The sequence below is a fragment of the Polyodon spathula genome, chromosome 5 (assembly GCF_017654505.1).
Source record: "Polyodon spathula isolate WHYD16114869_AA chromosome 5, ASM1765450v1, whole genome shotgun sequence".
Classification (NCBI taxonomy): Eukaryota; Metazoa; Chordata; class Actinopteri; order Acipenseriformes; family Polyodontidae; genus Polyodon; species Polyodon spathula.
The window spans coordinates 64,623,852-64,645,612 of NC_054538.1; the positions used below are offsets into that span (position 1 = coordinate 64,623,852).

At 36.9% G+C, this 21,761-nt stretch overlaps 1 protein-coding gene across 3 annotated transcripts in view; it reads right to left on the reverse strand.

The window, feature by feature from the left end:
* Window positions 1-20,579: 20,579 nt before the first annotated feature.
* Window positions 20,580-21,761, reverse strand: part of LOC121316166 (tau-tubulin kinase 1-like) — a 57,652-nt gene continuing 56,470 nt past the window's right edge. For all 3 annotated transcript variants that reach the window (XM_041251025.1, XM_041251026.1, XM_041251027.1), the window contains one exon: window positions 20,580-21,441. In XM_041251025.1, the coding sequence (XP_041106959.1) occupies window positions 20,997-21,441 (445 nt within the window). In that variant the 3' untranslated portion in view covers window positions 20,580-20,996. The remainder of the gene's footprint in view (window positions 21,442-21,761) is intronic.

The following is a 21,761-nucleotide window of genomic DNA, read 5'->3' on the forward strand; positions in this document are numbered from 1 at the left end:
TATTCCCCACAAACTTTGCTTTTGTGACCAGGACAGTGATATTTCAAAATTTACAGTATAATCGTAAATCTCGAAAAACTACTCACTTCTAAATATTTTGTCATTTTTGTATTACTTTAGTATAAATACATGTTACTTTGGATTCATATGTTGTTTTTTTCTGACTTTATGTCAACAAAAAGATACACATTTGCCCATTTTCCCATTGGAAATAGTGATATTTTGAAATATTGCTGTCCTGGTCACAAAAGCAAAGTTTGTGGGGAATAATAGCCATGTTCTATACTTTTGAGGCATTAGCAATTAGGAAATAACACTTACTACCCAGGAACAAAAATTGTGTTACATAGTGTAATAACAGTTAATTCTTGCTGTCTCACCTCACTTATTACACTATTCAAACTGTTTTGCTGTTTGTTTTTATTTTATTGGAAGTTCAAGATCACATCAGTAAAGTTCCAATTATCAGCTGTGTTCTTTTAAACAGTTATCCTTTTTCTAGGGTTGCCATATGACTCCATATACACTAGGACAGGCTTTTCAACTCACACCCATTGTGTTCTGGTAAGTGTAGTCCTGTTGTGAAAGGTACATGAGACACCAGGTTATATTGCAATGCGAATTGAAAACCCTGAATTGTCTCAATCTGTCCTAGTGTACATGGAGTCATATTGTAACCTTACCTTTCTGCCATTTAAGCTTTCATGAGCTATGGGCCAATATCAGGTTGGGACAACATACAAATATACTGTGTACTGTACAAATAAACAAAGTAGCACCTTGTCACAAAAACAGCCGGAGTGGGGGATGTCCGACCAGAAACAGGAAAATAAACAAAGAGTTTGGTTGAGCTGAGTGAATGGCTTCGCTCGGCATTTAATGAGTGAACAGAACAGACAGAAAATAAACTGTTGTATTAAACAAAAAACACAGGACACGGCACAGGAAGCCAAAATAAATAGACAAAAAAAATGGACCATACAGCCAAAACACGGTGAGCTTCTTTTAACGATTATTATTATTATTATTCTCTTTACCTCCGTCTCCAATCCCGTTCTCCACTCACTGAGCACACAACCCTGAGTATGTGAAAACATGCTGCTTTTATGCAGCTGTACCGAGACTCGACTGGTAATCAATCACTTGATTGGAGTCGCAGTACAACTGCACGTGAATTAATAAAGTGCAATTCCCCGTGCTCACATATTATTACATTTTACTTGCACGTGAAGTGCTGTGCAATCCTCGTGCCTAAATACAAATATACATTTTAAACACTCGTGTTACACAGACCCGTTTATATCATGTGTACCGATGACTATACACCAACATTAAAACACCACACGCAACGTATCAAAAAATACACACAGGGACGGGCACTTTGTCACACACCTCCACTAATGTTGCCTGCAACCCGGCACTGTTGGAGTTACTGAAATACATCCACATGAACCTCCTCACCTGCTCTTAAATAAATACATTATTTGTAAACATACCAAACAAATGTTGTCATGGATTTATAAATCAGCGTTTATCTAGCCATGGAACTCATTGACCGAACTGAAGCCTGTAACACGTGGCCCATCTGCTTTCCTCCCACATTCTGGAAATGTGCAAAGGCCATGTTCCCTGCCAAGATCTGCAATGGGATTTGAACCACACTTGCATGGCTTACCCTGCATTCCTTGCTTCAGTCTATGCAAGCCGAGGAAAGCAGAATGTCAAGATATGTAAGATTCAGTGGGATTTCCAATAAAGTACAGTTTAAAATACAGCTGTGAAATTAAATGTACTCATTTATTTATTAAATGTTTTTAATTTTATAGTTTTACATTATATAAATATAGGAAAACATAAGTATTTCGCAAGAAAAACCAGGATACCTTACGTTGGGAACTGTGTGTACAATTTCATTTAAAACAGCCATGTCCTGTATAACAAGATGTATTGTTTCTTGGTATGAATTAATAGGTTACTTCCACATCCAAAACTATGGACAACCACCTGATAACACTGTTTTCTCTTTTTTTCGCTCACAAAAATGCATGTCAGCAATGTTTTATGTGCTGTATCATAATGAGAACGTTTGTTTGAGTGGACAGAAAAAAAGGTCAAGTCAACTTTTAATTGATGCGTAACACTGAATGGATCATTCATTCATTTATTGAAACAAATCCAAACCATATTGTTAATTGTATATGCCAGACTTGAACTGAGGTTTAGACTTCCAGAACGGGTGTATCTCTGTAGTGCTGTTAAATACACAGATAGAAACAGGGATGTAAATCGATTTGAAAAAAAAGTTTAGTATCAGAGAGCCTACTGGTGCTAAATTATCAAACCCTGCCCTATCAAGCCCCCCTCACAAGTTCCCACATGAGAAACATCATCATCTATGGTTGCTAAGGAATAAAATAAGTACATCCCTCACTGGTGCCAGAATCTAATGTTGCTGGTGCTATATGAGGTACCCTGGTGCCATCGTGTCAAATTTGCATCCCTGTATATAAATGATCATCACATAATGCCTTTCAGACTCAAATCAATCCTGTCATGGTAACCCCTAATGGCTTTATAACCTTCCCGGCAGTGTTATTGCAAGTGTTTCTAGTGAATCTTTCTATAGTTTCCTTTAAGTACGTCTACACATTTTTAACCCAGGTGAACGTGACGTGACAATGATTAAGTGTGTGAAAGCACATCTTTTATATTGCCTATTGTGCAACAATTGCTTTACAAATCTTTGACAGATAACATAGTCTGTCAGAGATTGTGTTTTCCAAGGCGAAAAGACCATTTCACATTCAATCGCCATGGGGAGAAATCCTAGCCTCTGATTGGCTAAGAAGGTTTACTTAAACATTGAAATTTGTACATCTACAGCAATAATCCTTATGCAAACTTTATGCAAATGTCATATAAATGTTATGCATTGGCATGTGAACTATTGTTTGTCCCACGGGTGTGGGGTTATGCGGGGAGCCGAGGGTCCGAGTCAGAGGGGGACCCGGCCACACACTCTATCCTTTAGCAGCTCCTGCTCTTTATCTTTCTCAAATTGAGACTGGGCTCTATTTCCAGCTCCCTATTCTATCATTCCTTTTCTGTGTTCTTCAATGCAAGAGCCTACTCCTCCTACATGACTGTTGCTCTGCAGAGCCTATCATGGGCTCTGCTGAACCAATCTATCATATGTGTTTTCTGGTTCCAAAGGCTGCTGAACAGCCTGCCTTCGAGGCCGCTCTCTCTCTCCTCCGGCCAAGAAGGCATCCGCCGGTTGGGAACCTCTTTCCTTTCCTATCCTATCCAATCCCGTGAGGCCACTCCTCAAACTACCTCTCCAAGTAACAACCTTTCACTCCAGCCCCAGCTCTCACCCCGTGAAGTATATTGAAAGTAACTGTTGACTATCTGTCACACACCAGTTTTTTACTGGAATGCTTAGCTTGTTTACATTTTGCGTATGTGTTGTTGACCTCACCTGGGCAATGGAACTGACAAAAAACGTACATGTTAATTTGATGGTTAAAACATAGTTTGTAAACACTAACAGCTTGGCTTACGGCAGTCCCTAAAGATGTAACTGCTATTTTCCCTACACATGGAAACCTTGAACACAACAGCTCTCATTGCAGGCATGTGAACAATCAGGAGTAACTTGGCTTGAGTACAGAGATTAGTAAAGTCATAACAGAGATTCTGACAGGTACAAAAACAGCTGCTTCTTCAGTAGCCTAAGCTTATTTTGATGCGATTCAACAAGGACTATTTAGATTTATAAACAAAATGTTTAGAATAGTTTGATTAAATGTACGCTTTGAAGAACTAAGTACATAAGTGTGTACCTACAAAATACATTCTATTAAGTAATGTATCTAACACAATGTTTCATATACATTGACAGTTTTTCCCAGCTGACACTCACTATTCTCTTATAAAAAGGCTTTATGTAGTGTCACATGTATTGTAATGATTACTTTTTGCTATATCCAGTCAATTATTAAAAGCTGCTTGTCATACTACAAAAAATTGTAAAACCTGTTTGCACATTTAATAAATAAATTACCAGACATACAGTTAAATAGTAAACAACAGTCAACAACTGTTTCACAGGACAAGAGAGAAAGAAATATGAGTACTATAACAAGCTTATTCTATTAAGTAATAACCATGTTATTATGCATAGTTACAATGTACTTAATGTCTAAATATTTTTGCACAATATGTGCAAGTACACAATTGTATCAGAAAGGATTAGGGTTAAATTGTGCAAATTAAGTACATTGTGATTATGCATACAAATATTGTAATTATACACATAATAATAACACTATGTAACACAAATTTTTGTTCCTGGGTAGTAAGTGTTATTTCCTAATTGCTTATGCCTCAAAAGTATAGAAAATGGCTATTATTCCCCACAAACTTTGCTTTTGTGACCAGGACAGTGATATTTTGAAATGTACCTATTTCCAATGAGAAAACGATCTTTTCGTTCACATAAAGTCAGAAAAAAATAACATATGAATCCAAATTAACATGTATTTATACTAAAGTAATACAAAAATGACTACAAAAGATTTAGAAGTGAGTAGTTTTTCGGGATTTACGATTATATTGTAAATCACTTTCACGAATCAGCCCCCAAATGTAGTCTTCCATCATGTTCTCGTTATACTGTCCTTGGTAGCGGCGTTCAAAGTCCAATATATCCTGGTGGAAGCGCTCGCCTTGCTCCTCCGAGTACGCTCCCATGTTCTCCTTGAATTTGTCAAGATGAGCATCAAAGATATGGACTTTGAGGGACATCCTACAGCCCATTGTGCCGTAGTTCTTCACCAGAGTCTCAACCAGCTCCACATAGTTTTCGGCCTTGTGATTGCCCAGGAAGCCCCAAACCACTGCGAAAAAAGCTGTTCCAAGCTGCTTTCTCCTTACTAGTGAGCTTCTTGGGGAATTCATTGCACTCCAGGATCTTCTTTATCTGTGGTCCGATGAAGACACCGGCTTTGACCTTTGCCTCAGACAACTTAGGGAAGAAGTCTTGAAGGTACTTGAAGGCTGCCGACTCCTTATCTAGAGCTCTGACAAATTGTTTCATAAGGCCCAATTTGATGTGCAGTGGTGGCATCAGCGCCTTCCGGGGGTCCACCAGTGGCTCCCACTTGACGTTGTTCCTCCCCACAGAGAACTCGGTCTGCTGTGGCCAGTCCCGCCTGTGGTAGTGCGCCTTGGTGTCCCTGCTGTCCCAAAGGCAAAGATAGCAGGGAAACTTGGTAAAACCGCCTTGGAGACCCATCAGGAATGCCACCATTGCAGCCTCTTGATGCCATCTCAGAAAAATGCAGATATGTATCCACTTAGGCAGCTGGAACTAAACTGAACTGGTGGGCTTAAGGCCCCTGTATTTATATTTAAAGTTCTAGAAAGTTCTAGAAGTTGCTCCAAGTTTACTCAGCACTGAATCTATCTGGAATGTTCTGGAAAACAGGTAAATTTCAAAATATCACTGTCCTGGTCACAAAAGCAAAGTTTGTGGGGAATAATAGCCATTTTCTATACTTTTGAGGCATAAGCAATTAAGAAATAACACTTACTACCCAGGAACAAAAAAAAAAAAAAAAATTGTTACACGGTGTAATCTTTATTTTTATATAGCACCTTTCATAGTGGACCACCATCACAAAGCGCTTTATAAAATACGAGACTAAGGTGTGTGAACTATACATCAGCTGCAGTCACTTACAACAACGTCGCACCCGAAAGACGGAGCACAAGGAATTTAAGTGACTTGCTCAGGGTCACACAGTGAGTCAGTAACCCGAAGTGACTACTATGTAAATACACAGTAATTAGAGACGCAAAGTAAAGTGTTACCATGTCCAGACTCGTGTGTCACTTCACGCTGCAAAGCAGTATAGTTGTGAAAGGCTTTGCTTTTTTTTCCCTTTATCAGAAGTCAATGGAAAAGGCTATACTTACCCCAAGTAACTATAGCTGAAATACAAGGTGAGGTGACCACATGCACCAGCGTCCACCAGTCCCTGACAAAATAGGCAACTGGGGCAAGCGGCATTTTACCCAGAGTCCACTAGAGGCCACTGATAGTCCCGGTAAAAATACGATGCTTAATGTCTGTCCACCTTAAACAAACAAAACTTTGAAAATGTTGAACTCTCATATCCATGTACTGTAACGGAGTGGAATTGCTTAATCATTCCTCCCTGAAGCACACACACATTTCAGGCACAAGTCAGGCTTCTGTGCCATAAAAATTGTTCAACTTGTTTATCCTAGCTGTTTATAACGATGGGTGGAAGAGTCTGCAGTGTTGAATAATAAAACCCACCTCCAAATTATTACTTTAAAAAAAAACATAAAAAAACACATTTCAGAAATGTAGTAGTTTATGAATCCATGATGAAAGTATGAAGAATGTATTTCCTGTAAAATGTTCTAAGTATATACAAAAATAGAATAGCTTTTAAATTTGTTTTCAATTGTATCAGGATTACATTGGGTGATTATGGCCCCCAGTTTCATTGGGGTAGTTTTGAAGTGTATCCTAAATGCATTGGGAACTGAGTAAAAAACATGTCTTTGCATGTGACTGTGTATGTGAATGCCAAAATGTATAAATGACAGCTTAGGGTGATATAATTACATGGGCCTGTATTTTATGTTATGTATTTTTGAAGAACTGTTGTCGGCAGTTGCAAGCACATCTAGTTACCTTTTTTTAAACCCAAATTGACTTTAATAATCTTACCCTGGTGTAGGACAAAAAGTAAAACATTTAGTAATATAAAGACTTGTACAGTGCCTGCGCTCAATCTCAGATCCTAGAGGCCAGGGTTCAATCTTCAGTTTTCTTATGTTGTTATGAGGTCCACGAGTTACTATGAACTAGATGAGCAAACACAGATAGGTAAAATGGCCTCTTCTCGTTTGTACATTTGTGTATGTTCTTCTCCATATTGTGGTGGGTGGGGGTGGCATCCATTTTGTGTTGTCCCTTGTTTCAGCCAACCAGGAAGTAATAAAACACTTTGCACCTTTTGCAGAGAATCTAACAACAGATAATGCTTGACAAGCCATTTCAGTAGTGAAAAGTAAGAAAACATAAAATTCCAGTCAGGGACACACCACAGAGAGTCCTTGTTACAGCAAACATCTCATTGGAGACTGAAAACTCAGCCACTGACCCAGAGACTGTTGTGGCTAAGAAGAACACCAGCAGCATAGTCTTTTGCCCAAACCTGTTGAAAATGATATTAAAAAGCATGTGTTTTTGAGATGCAGCATGTGTATATATACAATATACAATATAAAGCATGTAGGAAAGACAAGCGTGTTCTCTGCACAAGATATGTCACAAAATACTACTAATAAAAAAACTTGATAAAACCCTGATCTAATGTAGCTAACATGAAAATGTAGACTATAGAAAAATCAGCAATGTTGAAATTACAAGATAATAAATGGTCTGGATTAATCCCCTGAAAACATTTTCTCCTGATGGATAGAATTTACAACAGTTCAGAGTTGAACTGTGTTGCTTTTGGTACAGTAAATTGCTTTTGTGCTGAAGGGGTTTAATAGAGATCAAAGATTGCACAAAGTAAATGTGCTTGTTAATTATACAGACAGTGTTCTTTCTTGTAAACTATTCAATAATAGATCTTGCTCTAGGTGGTAGGTATTGCAGTTTTTCATTTGATAAAAAAGCTGTTTGTCGTTGGTGCAACGGAGTTGGAATTGAACACTCCCCATGGAAATCATAGAGAGCAGTGAGGGGGAAAATCTGTTCTATCACAGTTCATTCAGTACATACACCCTGTAGAGAACATAATAACTTACTTGTCTGAGAGGTAGCCAAATACAACAGCTCCCAGTGTGACTCCAATGAAAAATATAGTTGCAAGTGCTTGGTTCAGCTTTGTCTCATCACACACCAGAGATTTCAGCCCATGTTACAAATGTCACTTTGTCGAATTATAAATCAACAGCATACTGCAATATAATCCTGCCCCATTGTGTTAGGAATCTTGATGCAACTATAGCAGTAAAAAAAGATTTGCTTTTGCATTTTTAAGATGTTAATGTGTGACCCTGTGACAGCGCGAATGAATCCTAGTCAACAATCTCCCTTCCGGCCTGTGAGGGCACGGTATAACAGGAACAGTGTGCCTCGGACTGGATGGGTTAACGGTTCATTCCAGGGTCAGTTGGAAGATGGCCACCCAGAAAGGGGGCGGAGACACAATACCAGAAGTCATCATCTTAATGCGGTAGGCGATGTGTCAGTCACAGATTGGAGGATACATGAATGGACTCGCCACCGAAGTAGGTATCACTAAGGGTATTTCAGGAAATGTGGTCAAGCACTCTGTTCCTTTGTTATGGTTAGGGATGGACCTGTAAAAGGAGTAGAGATAAGATAACCATGAGTGCTGTATTTTGTTGTGTGTCTAACCTGTTTATTTATAATTGTTCGATGGCTAAACACCTGGGATCTGTCGCTGTCAAGTCAGCTTTAACCCCGGACTACTGCACCAAGTCAGTATTCACTGTGTGTTCACCACCAGCACGGGAGCACAGTGAAAGGAAGCAGAGCTGTGCCGGGACATTGCCTTTGTTTATTATTGTTTCGGGACTGAAACCCAGTATTATTTCACTGTTTAAATTACCCATTGCTGTGTGGTTGCCAGGACTATTATTGGTGCAAAACTGGGAAAAACAAAAATAAAAGAACTGTTTGCACTGTGAACTCTGTCTGTGTGTTATTGTTGGAGCACTGTATCTCTCTACACCTGCACACTACAAACCACTGTCAGAAACACAGGATTATGGATGTCACTGAACTATCCGCGCTGTTGCAGGCGCTGGAGGATCCGCGACCTCCTATTGCGGAGAGAGAGAGAGAGAGAGAGAGAGAGAGAGAGAGAGAGAGAGAGAGAGAGAGAGAGAGAGAGAGAGGAGAGATACACGGCTCTGATTGAGGGGGTTGGTAATAACAACAGCGCACCAGCAGGACCTGTGATGGTGATCCCCAAGGCAAGGGGATGGCAGAGAATGATCTGGAGGCATATCCACATTTTTGGCATGAATATCTCAGCATAATGAAATAATAAACTACTACCAGTGCAATTATTTCACCAACATTTCTGGAGTAAAATAGATTTTATCTGTGTGATTCGCCAAATATTTTGGTAGCAAATGTTTATGGAGTTACAGTATTTTGTTTAAATATAGCTGATACAGCACAAACAAATAACATAAATAAATAACTCAAAATGTTCAAAGTTCACACTGCAAGTTTCTTTCTTTCTTTTGTAGTATGTTTTGTAATTCAGAGAGAGAGAGAGAGAGAGAGAGAGAGAGAGAGAGAGAGAGATAGAGAGAGAGATAGTTTCTTTGTTTTCTTTTGTTGTGATTTGTGTTTTTCTTGTAAAGTGCTTTGATATGATTGCTTTTAAAGGCACTATATAAAATAACGTTTATTATTATTATTATTATTGAGAGAGATGGCACTGCACCTCCTGGCTTTACATCCCAGCTTTGGCTGATCAACTTGTTACCTACTCTACAGGTTTTACAAAACTACTGGCCACTAGTGGCCATTGTGGGTTTTACAACCAAAACATAAATAAACCATAGCCTTTTTCCTAACCGTGGACAAGGAACTCCTTAACAGGTAACAAAACACTAAACTTCTTAATTGTTTTCCCACAAGGAGTTTGCATATTTTGAATGCTGACTGCATTCATCCATGTGTATTGCAGGAAAAAAACAAAAAAAGAGTACAAAAAGCATTCACCAATTTTTTGTTCATAATATCTAAGCAAAAAATATTGACCACGCTTTATTCTAAGGGCTGCCTATTAACAGTCAGCTAATAAACATGTTAATGTATATATATAATGTATTTTTCTGTTACTTGTTAATTAAGCCTATGGCTTTACAGTATTTAACAATTCTTTGACTTTCCATGATAAATGTTATGGTTGTAATTCTACTTCATAAAAGTATTTACTACTTTGAACAGAAATCCCTTGAATGTATAATTAGGGATTCAGTTTTTCAGTTTATGTATTTCTTTTTATTTTGACAATTTATCCTTCAGCTATTTACAGACGGTACCTCAAATCTTTGTCAGGGAGATGAGTTTAGAGACACAAATCTGACACTCCACTCTGCTCTGATTTCCTCTGGGTTGCAATATTTTGTCATTCTCTTTTAAAACAACTTGAAAACCATTTTTGCATTTATAAGATCTTATTTGTTGGCATTCCTTTAATAAATCATGTTTCATTTTAAATCCTTTTAACTTTTTGAATCTAAAAAACTTTAATCTAAAGCAATTAATCAGAAATTCACCGCCTGACCTCCTCTTGTTTATAACTCTTCCACGTCATTATGTCCTGCTTCTCTAAATAAAGCAAAAGATTTTCTGGAACGCCATGAATCTGTGCCAGAGCTGCTACGAGAAACCCATTTAGTGTATAAAGTTCTTGAAGCAAAACATCTCCAATTAGTAAATGTTTCTAAAGATTTAGTCCTTAAAACGTAAAAAGACATTGATGAATATGCATGTATGTACTACAGTGCAAGGGTACACCTCTAATTGGTAACTAATTGGTTTGTGGTACAGTAGCAAGTTACAATCAGCTTTGCTCGTTGATGCATCCTATTCAATTAAGTTGATGCTTGATGAAGTAAATCTTCTAAATACTGTGATGTATAAAAAGCACATACTGATTTCACTTGACTCCTGAGGTTTGGTTCAATTGTGTCATGTAGGTATCCCATCCCACGAGCTGTCATAACATCATTTGACATTTATTTTGTTGCATCTCTTTCTTTTTTTCTCAGTTCATCACGACATTCTCGTCAGCTTCTGTATTTCCAGAAGCTTATTAGTGACCGTGTATTTTTTCTAAACTCACATCATAATGCCTGCATCTCTTTTTAAGCCTAGTCTTTGATTCAGGGGAGGGATCTTGCTTCTCTTATCGATCCCTCCTCCCCAACTTATTTTAACTCCAACAAACTCAATTAGCTGTTGTTGGGCAAACTCAGTTGTAACTTCACCCTCCTTCTGCCCAAAATCTGCACCAATGGTTCATTAATAATCCCAAGCACCAAGTTTCCATTTGTCATAATTAACGGTATAGCAAATAAATGATATGTATACAATTTTAATCAATATTAGACCACCTTTGTAGCAGAATCTCTCCCCCAGGGGGATGTAACTGGGGGGGGCAAAAAATCTGACTTGTATTGCTTTTATGTAGCTAAGGATTCCTATGTGTGCTTAAATTATATTTGATACTTATTTATATTCAAGTTCAGTATTCATGAACCACCGCTCAAAATTAATTAGGGAATGATGTACATGATTGATTTTGACAGTCTGGTTCAATTCTGTAATGAGTGTAATTCATTTTTTAAATTTGATAAGAAAATTGGATTGCTTCTTCTGTAGAGAAGGATAGAGTCAAACTTGAGTGTAATGAAAATCGCTTTATTCAATTACCCTGACTAGCTGCTGAGGTCTATTAAAATCCTAAGGGTTTCATTTAAAGAATAACCACCGCTCAGTATGATACACTCGGTACAACCCAGTTTTCTATTTTGTAAAGAGAAAAGGGTGGATTGAGGTTGCAGAGGTTGTCCATCTGCATTATGAGATTCTGGACCATAGAGACCTTTCAACACAGCTTTGGAACATACATTGCACAGTGGTCCTGCTAAGCAAGACACTGTTAATAATAAAGTACAGGAGGATATATTTAAATATTTCTGTCTCAGTTCCAATTTGTCCTTGCACGACTATTGATATCTGACAGGATAGTGAGTGGAATGATGTAATGTCCAAACAGAGGGTATATTTACAATTGTCCTGGTTTATTAAATAAAAACTCTCCCCTCTACCATCAGTGGTATGGGGGATTTTAAACCATGGGCTTGCGGAACCAAACAATAAACAATAAATCACAAATACAAGTTCAGGGTACTGTTGAGGTGGGGTGGTAATGCAGATGATCCAGGTGGTAGTGCTGGCTCCCTAGCTTCAGCTCCCGTGGTGTCCACCTGCCAAAATACAAAACAAAACAAACAAACAGCGCTCCTGCGTGTCAACGTAAGGGGCCGTACTCACGTAGCTGCATCCCCTTTGATCAGCAAGGCACCACGCTCTATTCAATCGCAGCACACAACACAGCTGAGCTGTTCAGCAGTCTTACATCTACGCCCTACCACCAGGATGGCCGACTTCCGGTTCCGTCCTACCCGCGAGTCGTCCCATCCCTGTGAAGGGGTACCACCTACCTTACTTAGTGCCCTCCCTGGGCGGGAGGTAGATTTGCAGCTTTCCTAAATGCTCCAGAGAGCATTACTTGGGGCTCAGAGCAGGATTAAACAGACACTTAAATGAACCGCCCCTAAGCCGTAACATAGATCCTGTCAAATTCAACTCTGTAAACAATGTGTTCATGGCATATGTAAAAAAAAAAAAACTTAAGAAGATGGCTGTGACAAACCACAGCTATTAACTCACTTTAAATATAAATAACACTTTAGTATATCTATGAGAACGTCATCATTAATACTATGCATGTAAATGGAAAACAGGAACTGTTTAATGAGGCAGAATGTTATTTCCACATTGTCTCCAGGTTGTGTTTTGTGCTGGGATAACAACACTTCTCGGGTGTTGGACACACTCGGCCTGAGGCCTCGTGCCCGACCACTTGAGGCGTGATGTTATCCCAGCACAACACACACCCTGTCGTGTGTTATTCCTTTATTATACACGTACATATACAATATATACAAGTTTTCCTACAAAACCGCAGCTTCAGCAATTTTGATCTTTATAGTCTTTGAACGGAACTAAAATACCAGCCCTTTATGTTAATGATCTAGTCAACATGTTTAGTGGAGCAACATTTTGTAAATATTGGTAGTAAATCTATAATAGGCAACCCCACTCGCCCACATTTCCCACTACATAGTATTTTTATGTTACTACTCCAACCAATAATAAATAATAATAATAATAATAATAATAATAATAATAATAATAATAATAATAATACCTGAAACTGAATTACATAGGGGTAGTGCAAGGCTCTCGTTAGTAGAATGTGGTTATATATACAGTGTGTGGTTGGGGATCCAGATGCTAAATCCTCTCTGCCAAATAGTCACCTGGCAGTATTTGGCACCTTAGGTGCTAAATACTGTCCCTGCCAAATAGTGTCTCCATGCAGTATTTGTCACTCCAGCACAATTTTAATAATAAAGTAATAATGTGCAATATATTGTATATAACCCTATTGACTGGATATGTAATTTGTTTTACATTGTGCTTTGTAAGATTTGAAAACAGTGTACTGATAATTAGTGCAATTATTACTGTACTGTAGTGTCTACATTCTGTGCGTAATCATGTGCTGAGGATGCAAAAATAGTTCTCACTGACACCTTTTTAGAAATATAAATGTATTAAAAAAAAAAAAGAAATATATCTCCAGACTTCTTTGAAAGTTCCGTAAAAAGTGACCAATCCATACCTTCCAAAGTGAACTTCTCTGCATATCTGCTCAAACTTTTTTGAAAGTTTGTACAAGAATCTTTTCCCCTCTGATAAATACATGTACACATCTTCCAGATAAACCGGCTCTTGTGTTGACCTTTCCATCATTACATTTCAATGCAACACCATTGACTTGAGACCGTTTTTAGCAGACAAGATTCAAAGATGCTAAAAAATGTAAATAAATTTGCATGCACGCTAACTACAAATGAGTCTTCTTCCGAAGACAGTATTTGGGGGTAACATCAGGACTTTCTGGAACTACATGTCTTGCAGCAAGCTGATGTTAAGTGCTGTATTTGTCTTTTTGAGCAATTCACAGAACCAACATTTCTTTGTTTCTTTTTCATGTTTTCATTCTTCTAAACAAATCTTTCTCAATGATTCAACTGTAGGTGGACTGTCAAGCCTTATGGTGTCGATAGCCTGCAGCCACAACAAAGCCCCTGGTAAAGAATTCCCAGTTATACTAATTTAATACATGGGGTATGCACGTGAATTTTTTGTCCTTGGTAGCTACCCATGATGGATGCTACATAAGGCAAGTGTACAGAATATTACATCTTATAGCTAAGGGACAGAAAAGGCTAAACTTAAGGTAATCGCCTATCCGATCACCAAACACAAAGATATCAAAAGTGTAAAAGAACGAAAAAAAATCTGTGCTTTGCAAAGGGCTTCGTTATTTATTTATGTATTGAAAAAGGCTGAATTAAAAAAAAAAATGTAGTAGCATCAGTATTTTTTTATAACGTTGCTTATAAAACAACCAAACTGTAAAGCACTATCATTTTGAATCAAATGGCAATAATTTGAAAAGTTGAATAAATGGTGTCTAAACCCCATTAGCCACCCTTTAAAGCTGTACAACGTTTTAGACGCGTACTTCCTATGGCGCATGGAATGTGTGTGCTACATCATATAAATAAGGACTGGAGAGGGATTATCGACTTTCTAAGAAGCGTGGAAACCCGGCCTATGATTCATATGCTTTTGTGCATGCTCATTCTAGGCATGTTGTTGATCTCAATTCTGGTGCATTGAAGAATGGGCTATTGTGGCTCAAGATGATCATCAATGTTGAAGTAGTAGGATTCTGACTTTCGTCTCTGCGCACAATGACAGAGTAATCAGTGGAATGAAACAATGAGTTGTCTGGATTCCAACCCAAATAATGATGACAGTTATGTTTAAAAGCAACAGACCCAACAATGAAAAAAAATAAAATTCTAAAAAATGCTAAAATATGTCGGCATAACCTTTGACCAAATGAGCTTTATTGTAGTTTACAGATCTACTTCAAACATCTTTTTGTGAGTGTGTGTAAGTGTGTGTTTTATTTAATGAATACACCACCCTTTTGTTTCAGATAAGGTATTCCTGATTTAGATGTATACTTAAAGAGGAACACCATTAAAATACGATTTGATACTAAATGCGATTTGACATTTAAATGAAGCCAAAAATACAATATAATGTATAAGCAAAAAATCTGCTCCCTTAAGTTCTTCAGAGTAAAATGTCAACTGAAAAAATGGATGTACACTGAACTAAATTAAGTGTAGTTAACTAATATTAAGGTAATTTACAAACTGGCCTGCACACAGATTTGAGTGTTGTAATAGCTATTGTTATCATTTTTTTTTATATATCACTGAGAACAAATGTGAAATGCACCTCAGCTCTGATCTGGTATCACTACCCAAATTTAAACAGAAACGCATTAAACACACGCTTACATCTTTAACTGTGCAGTAATTATTGTATTTTTGCTGACTCACCAGATTGTGTTTATTGTTTGGACAATTTTCCCTCTCCAAGGAAGCCTAAAAGTGGTATATTAGTACGTTTCAGACTTAGGAGTGGTACAGTCAAAACTGGAAGAGCCATTGTTCTTCATAAAAAGAAGCACTCCACCTTATTGGAAACTTTGTTGTATTTCTGATAGAAGAATCTGCCCATTGATCAAATACGTAATTGTCAAACCTGCTATATAGCCCTCCTCCCCTTGCTCCATCTTGCAGTGTGCATTGTCTAGGGGGAAGGTGGCCTCGAGTGCTACTTATCCTACTCCCTGGCTTTAGTAGTTAATTTAATTAATATACTTTATTCATCATATTTTCAACATTATGATTCTTCTGTTTGTATAGAATGCTGTGGCAGAGCTGAGCTCTGCCCTTTATAAATTGGCAGTTATGGGGTTAAATTCCCCTACCTGCCTGGGTTTATTGTGTTCAGGTGGCTGGGGTTGATTAGAGTAATTAAAGATCAATCACCACCCAGCCACCTGACATAAAAGGAGGCCTCAGCTTCCCATTAGGAAGAGGAGGGAGTTGAGGAAGCAAGCTGGTGTTTGTGCTTGCTGTTTTTGTGGGTTTTTTTTTTTTTTTTTTTTTTTTAAATTGATCCAGTGAAGGCATTGCCCAGCCTGGAAATTTTTGTAAATCTTGTTCTGTGTCTTTCTATTTATGTTTAAATATCTTTGTTTTTGCTCTTGTGAACTTTTATTTTGTGTTTATTTGTAATAAAAGTATTATTTTTTTGAACTGCAGTCTGTCTCTGGGCCTCTATCCGCTCGCCAGCCTGTCACAAATGCATATAATGTAGGGATTGTTAAGTTGCAAATATGTTTGTATTGTTTTTAAATGTTCAACAAATAAAACAACAACATATTTTAAGATTAACTGATGAGCATACATGAATATATTAATAAGGCCATAACTTATAAATACTAGAAACTTTATATAAATTCATATTTCTACACAATGTTATTCATTTTAATAAATGTAATATATTCTGAGGCCAGAACACCAGTGATCTAGGGCCCATAGTATACAGATCTATTATTATTATTATCAAAAGTGGAGTTTATACATTTTAAAACCTAAACAACGGCCGTATAATTCAATTATTCCCTTTTTATAATACTGTAGGATGTAGCCAAATGCAGCTCTAATTCAAAAGCTGATACATAAGAGATTCATAAGTATGTTTTTAAATCAGGTACTATATGACAACTATAACCTATATATTTATAATAATCATTGCCAACATATTCACCTAATTGGAAGCTACAGTACTGATGCTTTTCATTATTCTTGATGTCTTTCAATGTTCTCTGAACCAGTACAATCATTTATCACATACATTATTACTAAAATCTGTCAATTGTCAAACCAGATATGTAACTACAGAAATACATATTTAAAGAATGTAATAAAATCTTATTTGTTTTTCCTTGCAACTGTATATTTTTGTTTGCTGTCTGTAACCCTGAATCTCAGAAAATTAAAGGGAATGACAAATGTAATATTTTTTCAGTGAAATAAGCATGGCAATGGTTTTGTTTTGTTTTGTTTGATATTGTCAATAGCACATTTATAAGCAATAATACATATTTTGTATAATGCGAATGACTTTTTGATTCATCACATAGTATTGCACTTGTTTTTGGAGATAAACAAATCAATTCATTTTGGTGTACAACAGAAGTGAAATACTGTAGGTCAGTTGTAAGCCATTACAGATGTGTGAATAATAAAGGAGTAACAGAACCATATGGTCAATTCAACATAATGCCACCCTCATGTAAAGTTTACATTCACTACACCATTTCTAAAACTACTATTCTGGACTTCACATTTCTTAACATTAAGCACACTTAAGCAGAACTGGTTCTGAGGAAAAGCAAAATGAGAATACTCAAGAATAATAAAAGCCCACGATTGGTATATATTTACTGGATTTCTGTAGCAATTCCCAAAGCAATGCCAATATTCAGGTCAAGATATCACCTTAGATTACCAAGGAGTGACAATAGTCCACGTTACATGAGTGTTTGACTTTTCTCAAGACAACTGTTTCTCATTAAATAAACGTGGGCATGGTGCCTTTTTGCGTTTACATGTAAAGCCTCTCATTTCCCATTTGGAACGCCTACTTTATCCTGAACACTAAGCAAATAAAAGAGAGGGGGAGGGGGAGATTTAAATCAGCCATGCTGACGGCCCACTTAGATTCTTGTGCTGTTAACCGTGAAAGTCCCCAAAATACTGTTTACATCAGCAGAGAACAGTTTCATGAGAAAAAATCAATGTGTCATCATGTGTGACGTAAATGGTTATTAACGATCTGATTTGCTGATGGATAGTGCTTGCTTTTTTAATACTTTGTTTTAGTGTTGTCGCCCACACTGTGGGCCAAATCCGAGTGGTTGTAGAACAGGCGTTTGGGCTATTGCAAGGGAGGGGACAGATACTAGTGAAGAGTACTGAAGTGAACCACAAGCTTGTTCCCCAAATTATTACAGCCTGCTGTATCTTGCACAACCTGTGCCAGGACCGTAAGGAGGTGTTCAGACAAACAGAGGAACAGCTACCTCAGCCTCCAGCAAGAATTACACAACAGAGATATGAAGAGGGTCCTGCTATTAGAGATGCACTGCTATCTTTATTTGTAACCTGACGATGTACTTTATTTTGCATCAAATTTTTGTTTCATTAGCTTATTTTGAATCTCTTTATACCAAATATAGAATCATCTTTTGCGCTGTACTTATATGACTGCTAGAATATTGAGTAGTATTGTTGATTCCCAAGAAATAAGTCATGAAAATTCCACATCACATTTTATTTTGAGAGTGGGTTAAACAATATTCGTGTTGTGCATTGTATCAAGCTGCCTCATCATATCCTCTTCCCTTATGGATATTAACACCCTACTCTCTTCATCACTCCAACAGACGCAAGTGAAGGATGGACACAGGTTTTGCTCAGACATAAGTAACTAGGAGAAATTGCACTGGAGTATAGTTATACACATTTAAACAAAGTACTTAGTAGTACTTTACAATAAAGATGTTTTGACAGTTGTTTAGAAAGCTATTTGCAAATGTATTCTGAAGAACTGTACAGCTGTAACCACCTGAATTCACAAGCCCACGATGCAGTTTATCAAACAATTTTAGTAATAGTTTTAAACAGAAACTTGGTAAATACAATCTGTATGATACTTTACAAACACATTTAGATCCGTGAATGATTAGCATTATGCAAAGTTTTAGTAACTTAAAGTATTCCCATGTGACTTTCACAGAAGCTTTAGGAAAGGACTAGCTAATAAACATTTTCACGAGAAACTCGTGTTTACATAAGTGGGCGTTGATTTCATGAGCATTTCCTAGAATCTCAGAAGAAATGGAGACTTTCATGGTAAAATACTGAGACCGTTTTTTGGGACATTTTCACAAGCTTTCCCTGCCAAGTTTCACGCGCATTCTCCATTCACGTGAAACAAACCAACATGTAAACTGGCCTAATGTCTGCCCTCTCTGTTGCTACAAAACCTTGACCTATAAATATTCAGTTATATTTGAAAAAGACATTTATCATTCATTGTGACCCACTCAGCCACCTTATTTACTACATAACTTGGCATCATTGAATAGATAATCGCCACCTCTTTAAAAATAAGCAAAATATTTTAATGAGGCTATTTCACAAGCGAGTTTTTACCTGCTGAGAACTGGGAACAATGTTCTAATGAAACTTGACAAGCAACAGCATACAAATAAATAATCAGTTTTGTCTTGATGGATAGAAGCATTTTAAACACAATCTCGTAGTTTATGGATGCATTACGGTGACTCTAGTGTAATCTGAAATGGCACTGAGGACCTGTCAGTTGAATAAACTCTTGAACCACCCCACCCCGATTCAGTACCACGGTTTCACAGTTAATTTTGAAGTCTCCACACAAACTTACTTTCAATGTGATTCACTCCTTAGTAATTTTATGCTTAATCTACCAATGATAATCAGACAAATAAATGGTTTATAACATATAACCTTCATTTTACATGTAATAAAGATTAGCTGCAGCATTGAACAACGTGTAGCAAGCTGAAGAACCCAAACCTTTAGTGCCTGGTTTTGTCAGCTTTTGAGAGATATATATATATATATATATATATATATATATATATATATATATATATATATATATATATATATATCCAAATGCCTTAAAAAGACTTCTATAATCTTTTTAACCAGATAAAAAAAAGATGTGTTTGTTTTTCAGAAATAAATATATTTTACATACAATTTGATTAAATAATTATTGAGCACTGAAAACTAGTAGAAGTATTAAAAGGCATGCTTATTTTCATAAAAGGGGTACAGCGAATCCAGGGCTTATTCAGTGCTGCAGTGTCTCATGTTTATTTTTCTTCAGAGTCCAGACCAAATAAACACTTTGGGGTTTGCAAGACCTTAAACTTCAGCCATTTTTACCACTGTGAGAAAGAAATGAAACACTCTCGTACACACATACAGTACATATATACGCATACACACGCATACATACATCTCCATAATATTCTTTTAAAACTTTTTTTTTCATGTTACAGTTGAGCTGGATTAACATTTATTTAAATTTTTTGAAATCAAAATTTTGAAAAACTCTGATAAGAGTACACCAGGTAATTATCAAATCATTCAGTATTGTGCCTGTAAGACAATAGGTAAGAGAAGGTCAAGTGACAAGGATAAAATAGATCACCTTTTAAACATTAAATTGATAATACAAATGAACTTAATGGCATAACATTGTTGTATATTATATACTGTATATTTTATAATTACATTAACTGCTTCACTATATATATTAAGGCTGAGATCGATATGACTGAGGCCTCTGTGATTTTGAAGGTTTAAGGTTTCTGGTATGTGTTTGCTGACACTTTAAAGCAAATACCCACAACTGTTGAAGGCATGTTATTTTGTTTCTCTTTATGCAAAGAAATTGGAAAACTTTTTTTTTGTGTTATGTTATATCCAAATGGTCTGCATAGTAATGGAACTTGCCAGGACATGATATTGCAATAAGATCATTAAATATATATATATATATATATATATATATATATATATATATATATATATATATATATATATATAATAAACAGTTGCTGCATAACTGTTGCTTGATGTACGTCAATGGACACTACAACTCATAATGTGTCTATTAAGAACAATGATATCAATGCATGCTTTCCTCATTCTCAATTCAAAACACAATTATTGCAACACCAAGTGATTTGCAGTACCATAATACTACTGAATAAAGATCCCACTACATTAATATTACATAGCATAGAATATACATCCAGCCCTACTATATATAGTAAATACACATTTATATGTTTCTATATAATATACAGGTAGGCAGGATTGGGAAAAATGCCACTGCCAATTCATCAGTTTCTTTACAGAATGATATCTTAAGCTAGAAAGAAACCACAAACATGCATTTGGTCTGGCCCAGGACTTGAGGCAAGGTAGATTATAAGCATGAATTGCCATGCAAGACAGACTTTTAAAAAGTAAGGTTATTATCTGGCAGTAAACTTGCTTTCAGAGGCTTCTTGTTTTCCTTTGGTGGGCTGGATTTGTATTTTAGGTCTCATCCTTCTTCCAGGCTTGCCAGCAGGTGACAGGGGTGAAGAGTCGTCTGTGATCCCAGCAGCCTGAGCTTTTGGCTTAAATGGAGGGGCATTGTTTGATCGGAATGAAATATACTGCCTCTTGACTTCAGTGGTCACTGGCTGCCTCCGCTGGTGTGATGGGGAAGGGCTGTCTGTTCGGGAGGTGGAGTAGCTCCTGGGGGAAGCACTGAGGCTACGTGGAGGGGGGAATATGTGGCTCCTAGGTGATCCACGGTTGGGCATTCTGGGGCTTTCATGGTAAGGCGCTGGGCTGGGTGAAGGCTGGGGCTGTTTTGACCTCAGGTCATAATGGACATTAATGCTTGCATTCCCTGTTTTTTGCACTTGAAGCCTGCAATGCCAAGAATAATAATTTATTAATTCAAAATTGCTGTCAATAAGTAATGTAAAATGTTAATTATGGAGTACAGAACCTGTTCCATTTCAGATAATTTTCACAATTACATATGGCCAAATGGTGGCACTTTATCTTATGATGATACACAGTTATTACAATTATATTTTCTCTACTTAGACAATAATATAATAAGTAAAATATGCCTTTATCATCTGCTGGTAAATAACAATACACTTCTCAACATGTTGGGGATATAATGGACACTTAAATGTACATCTTTCTAAATGTATCTGCATCAATTTAATTACTTGTAT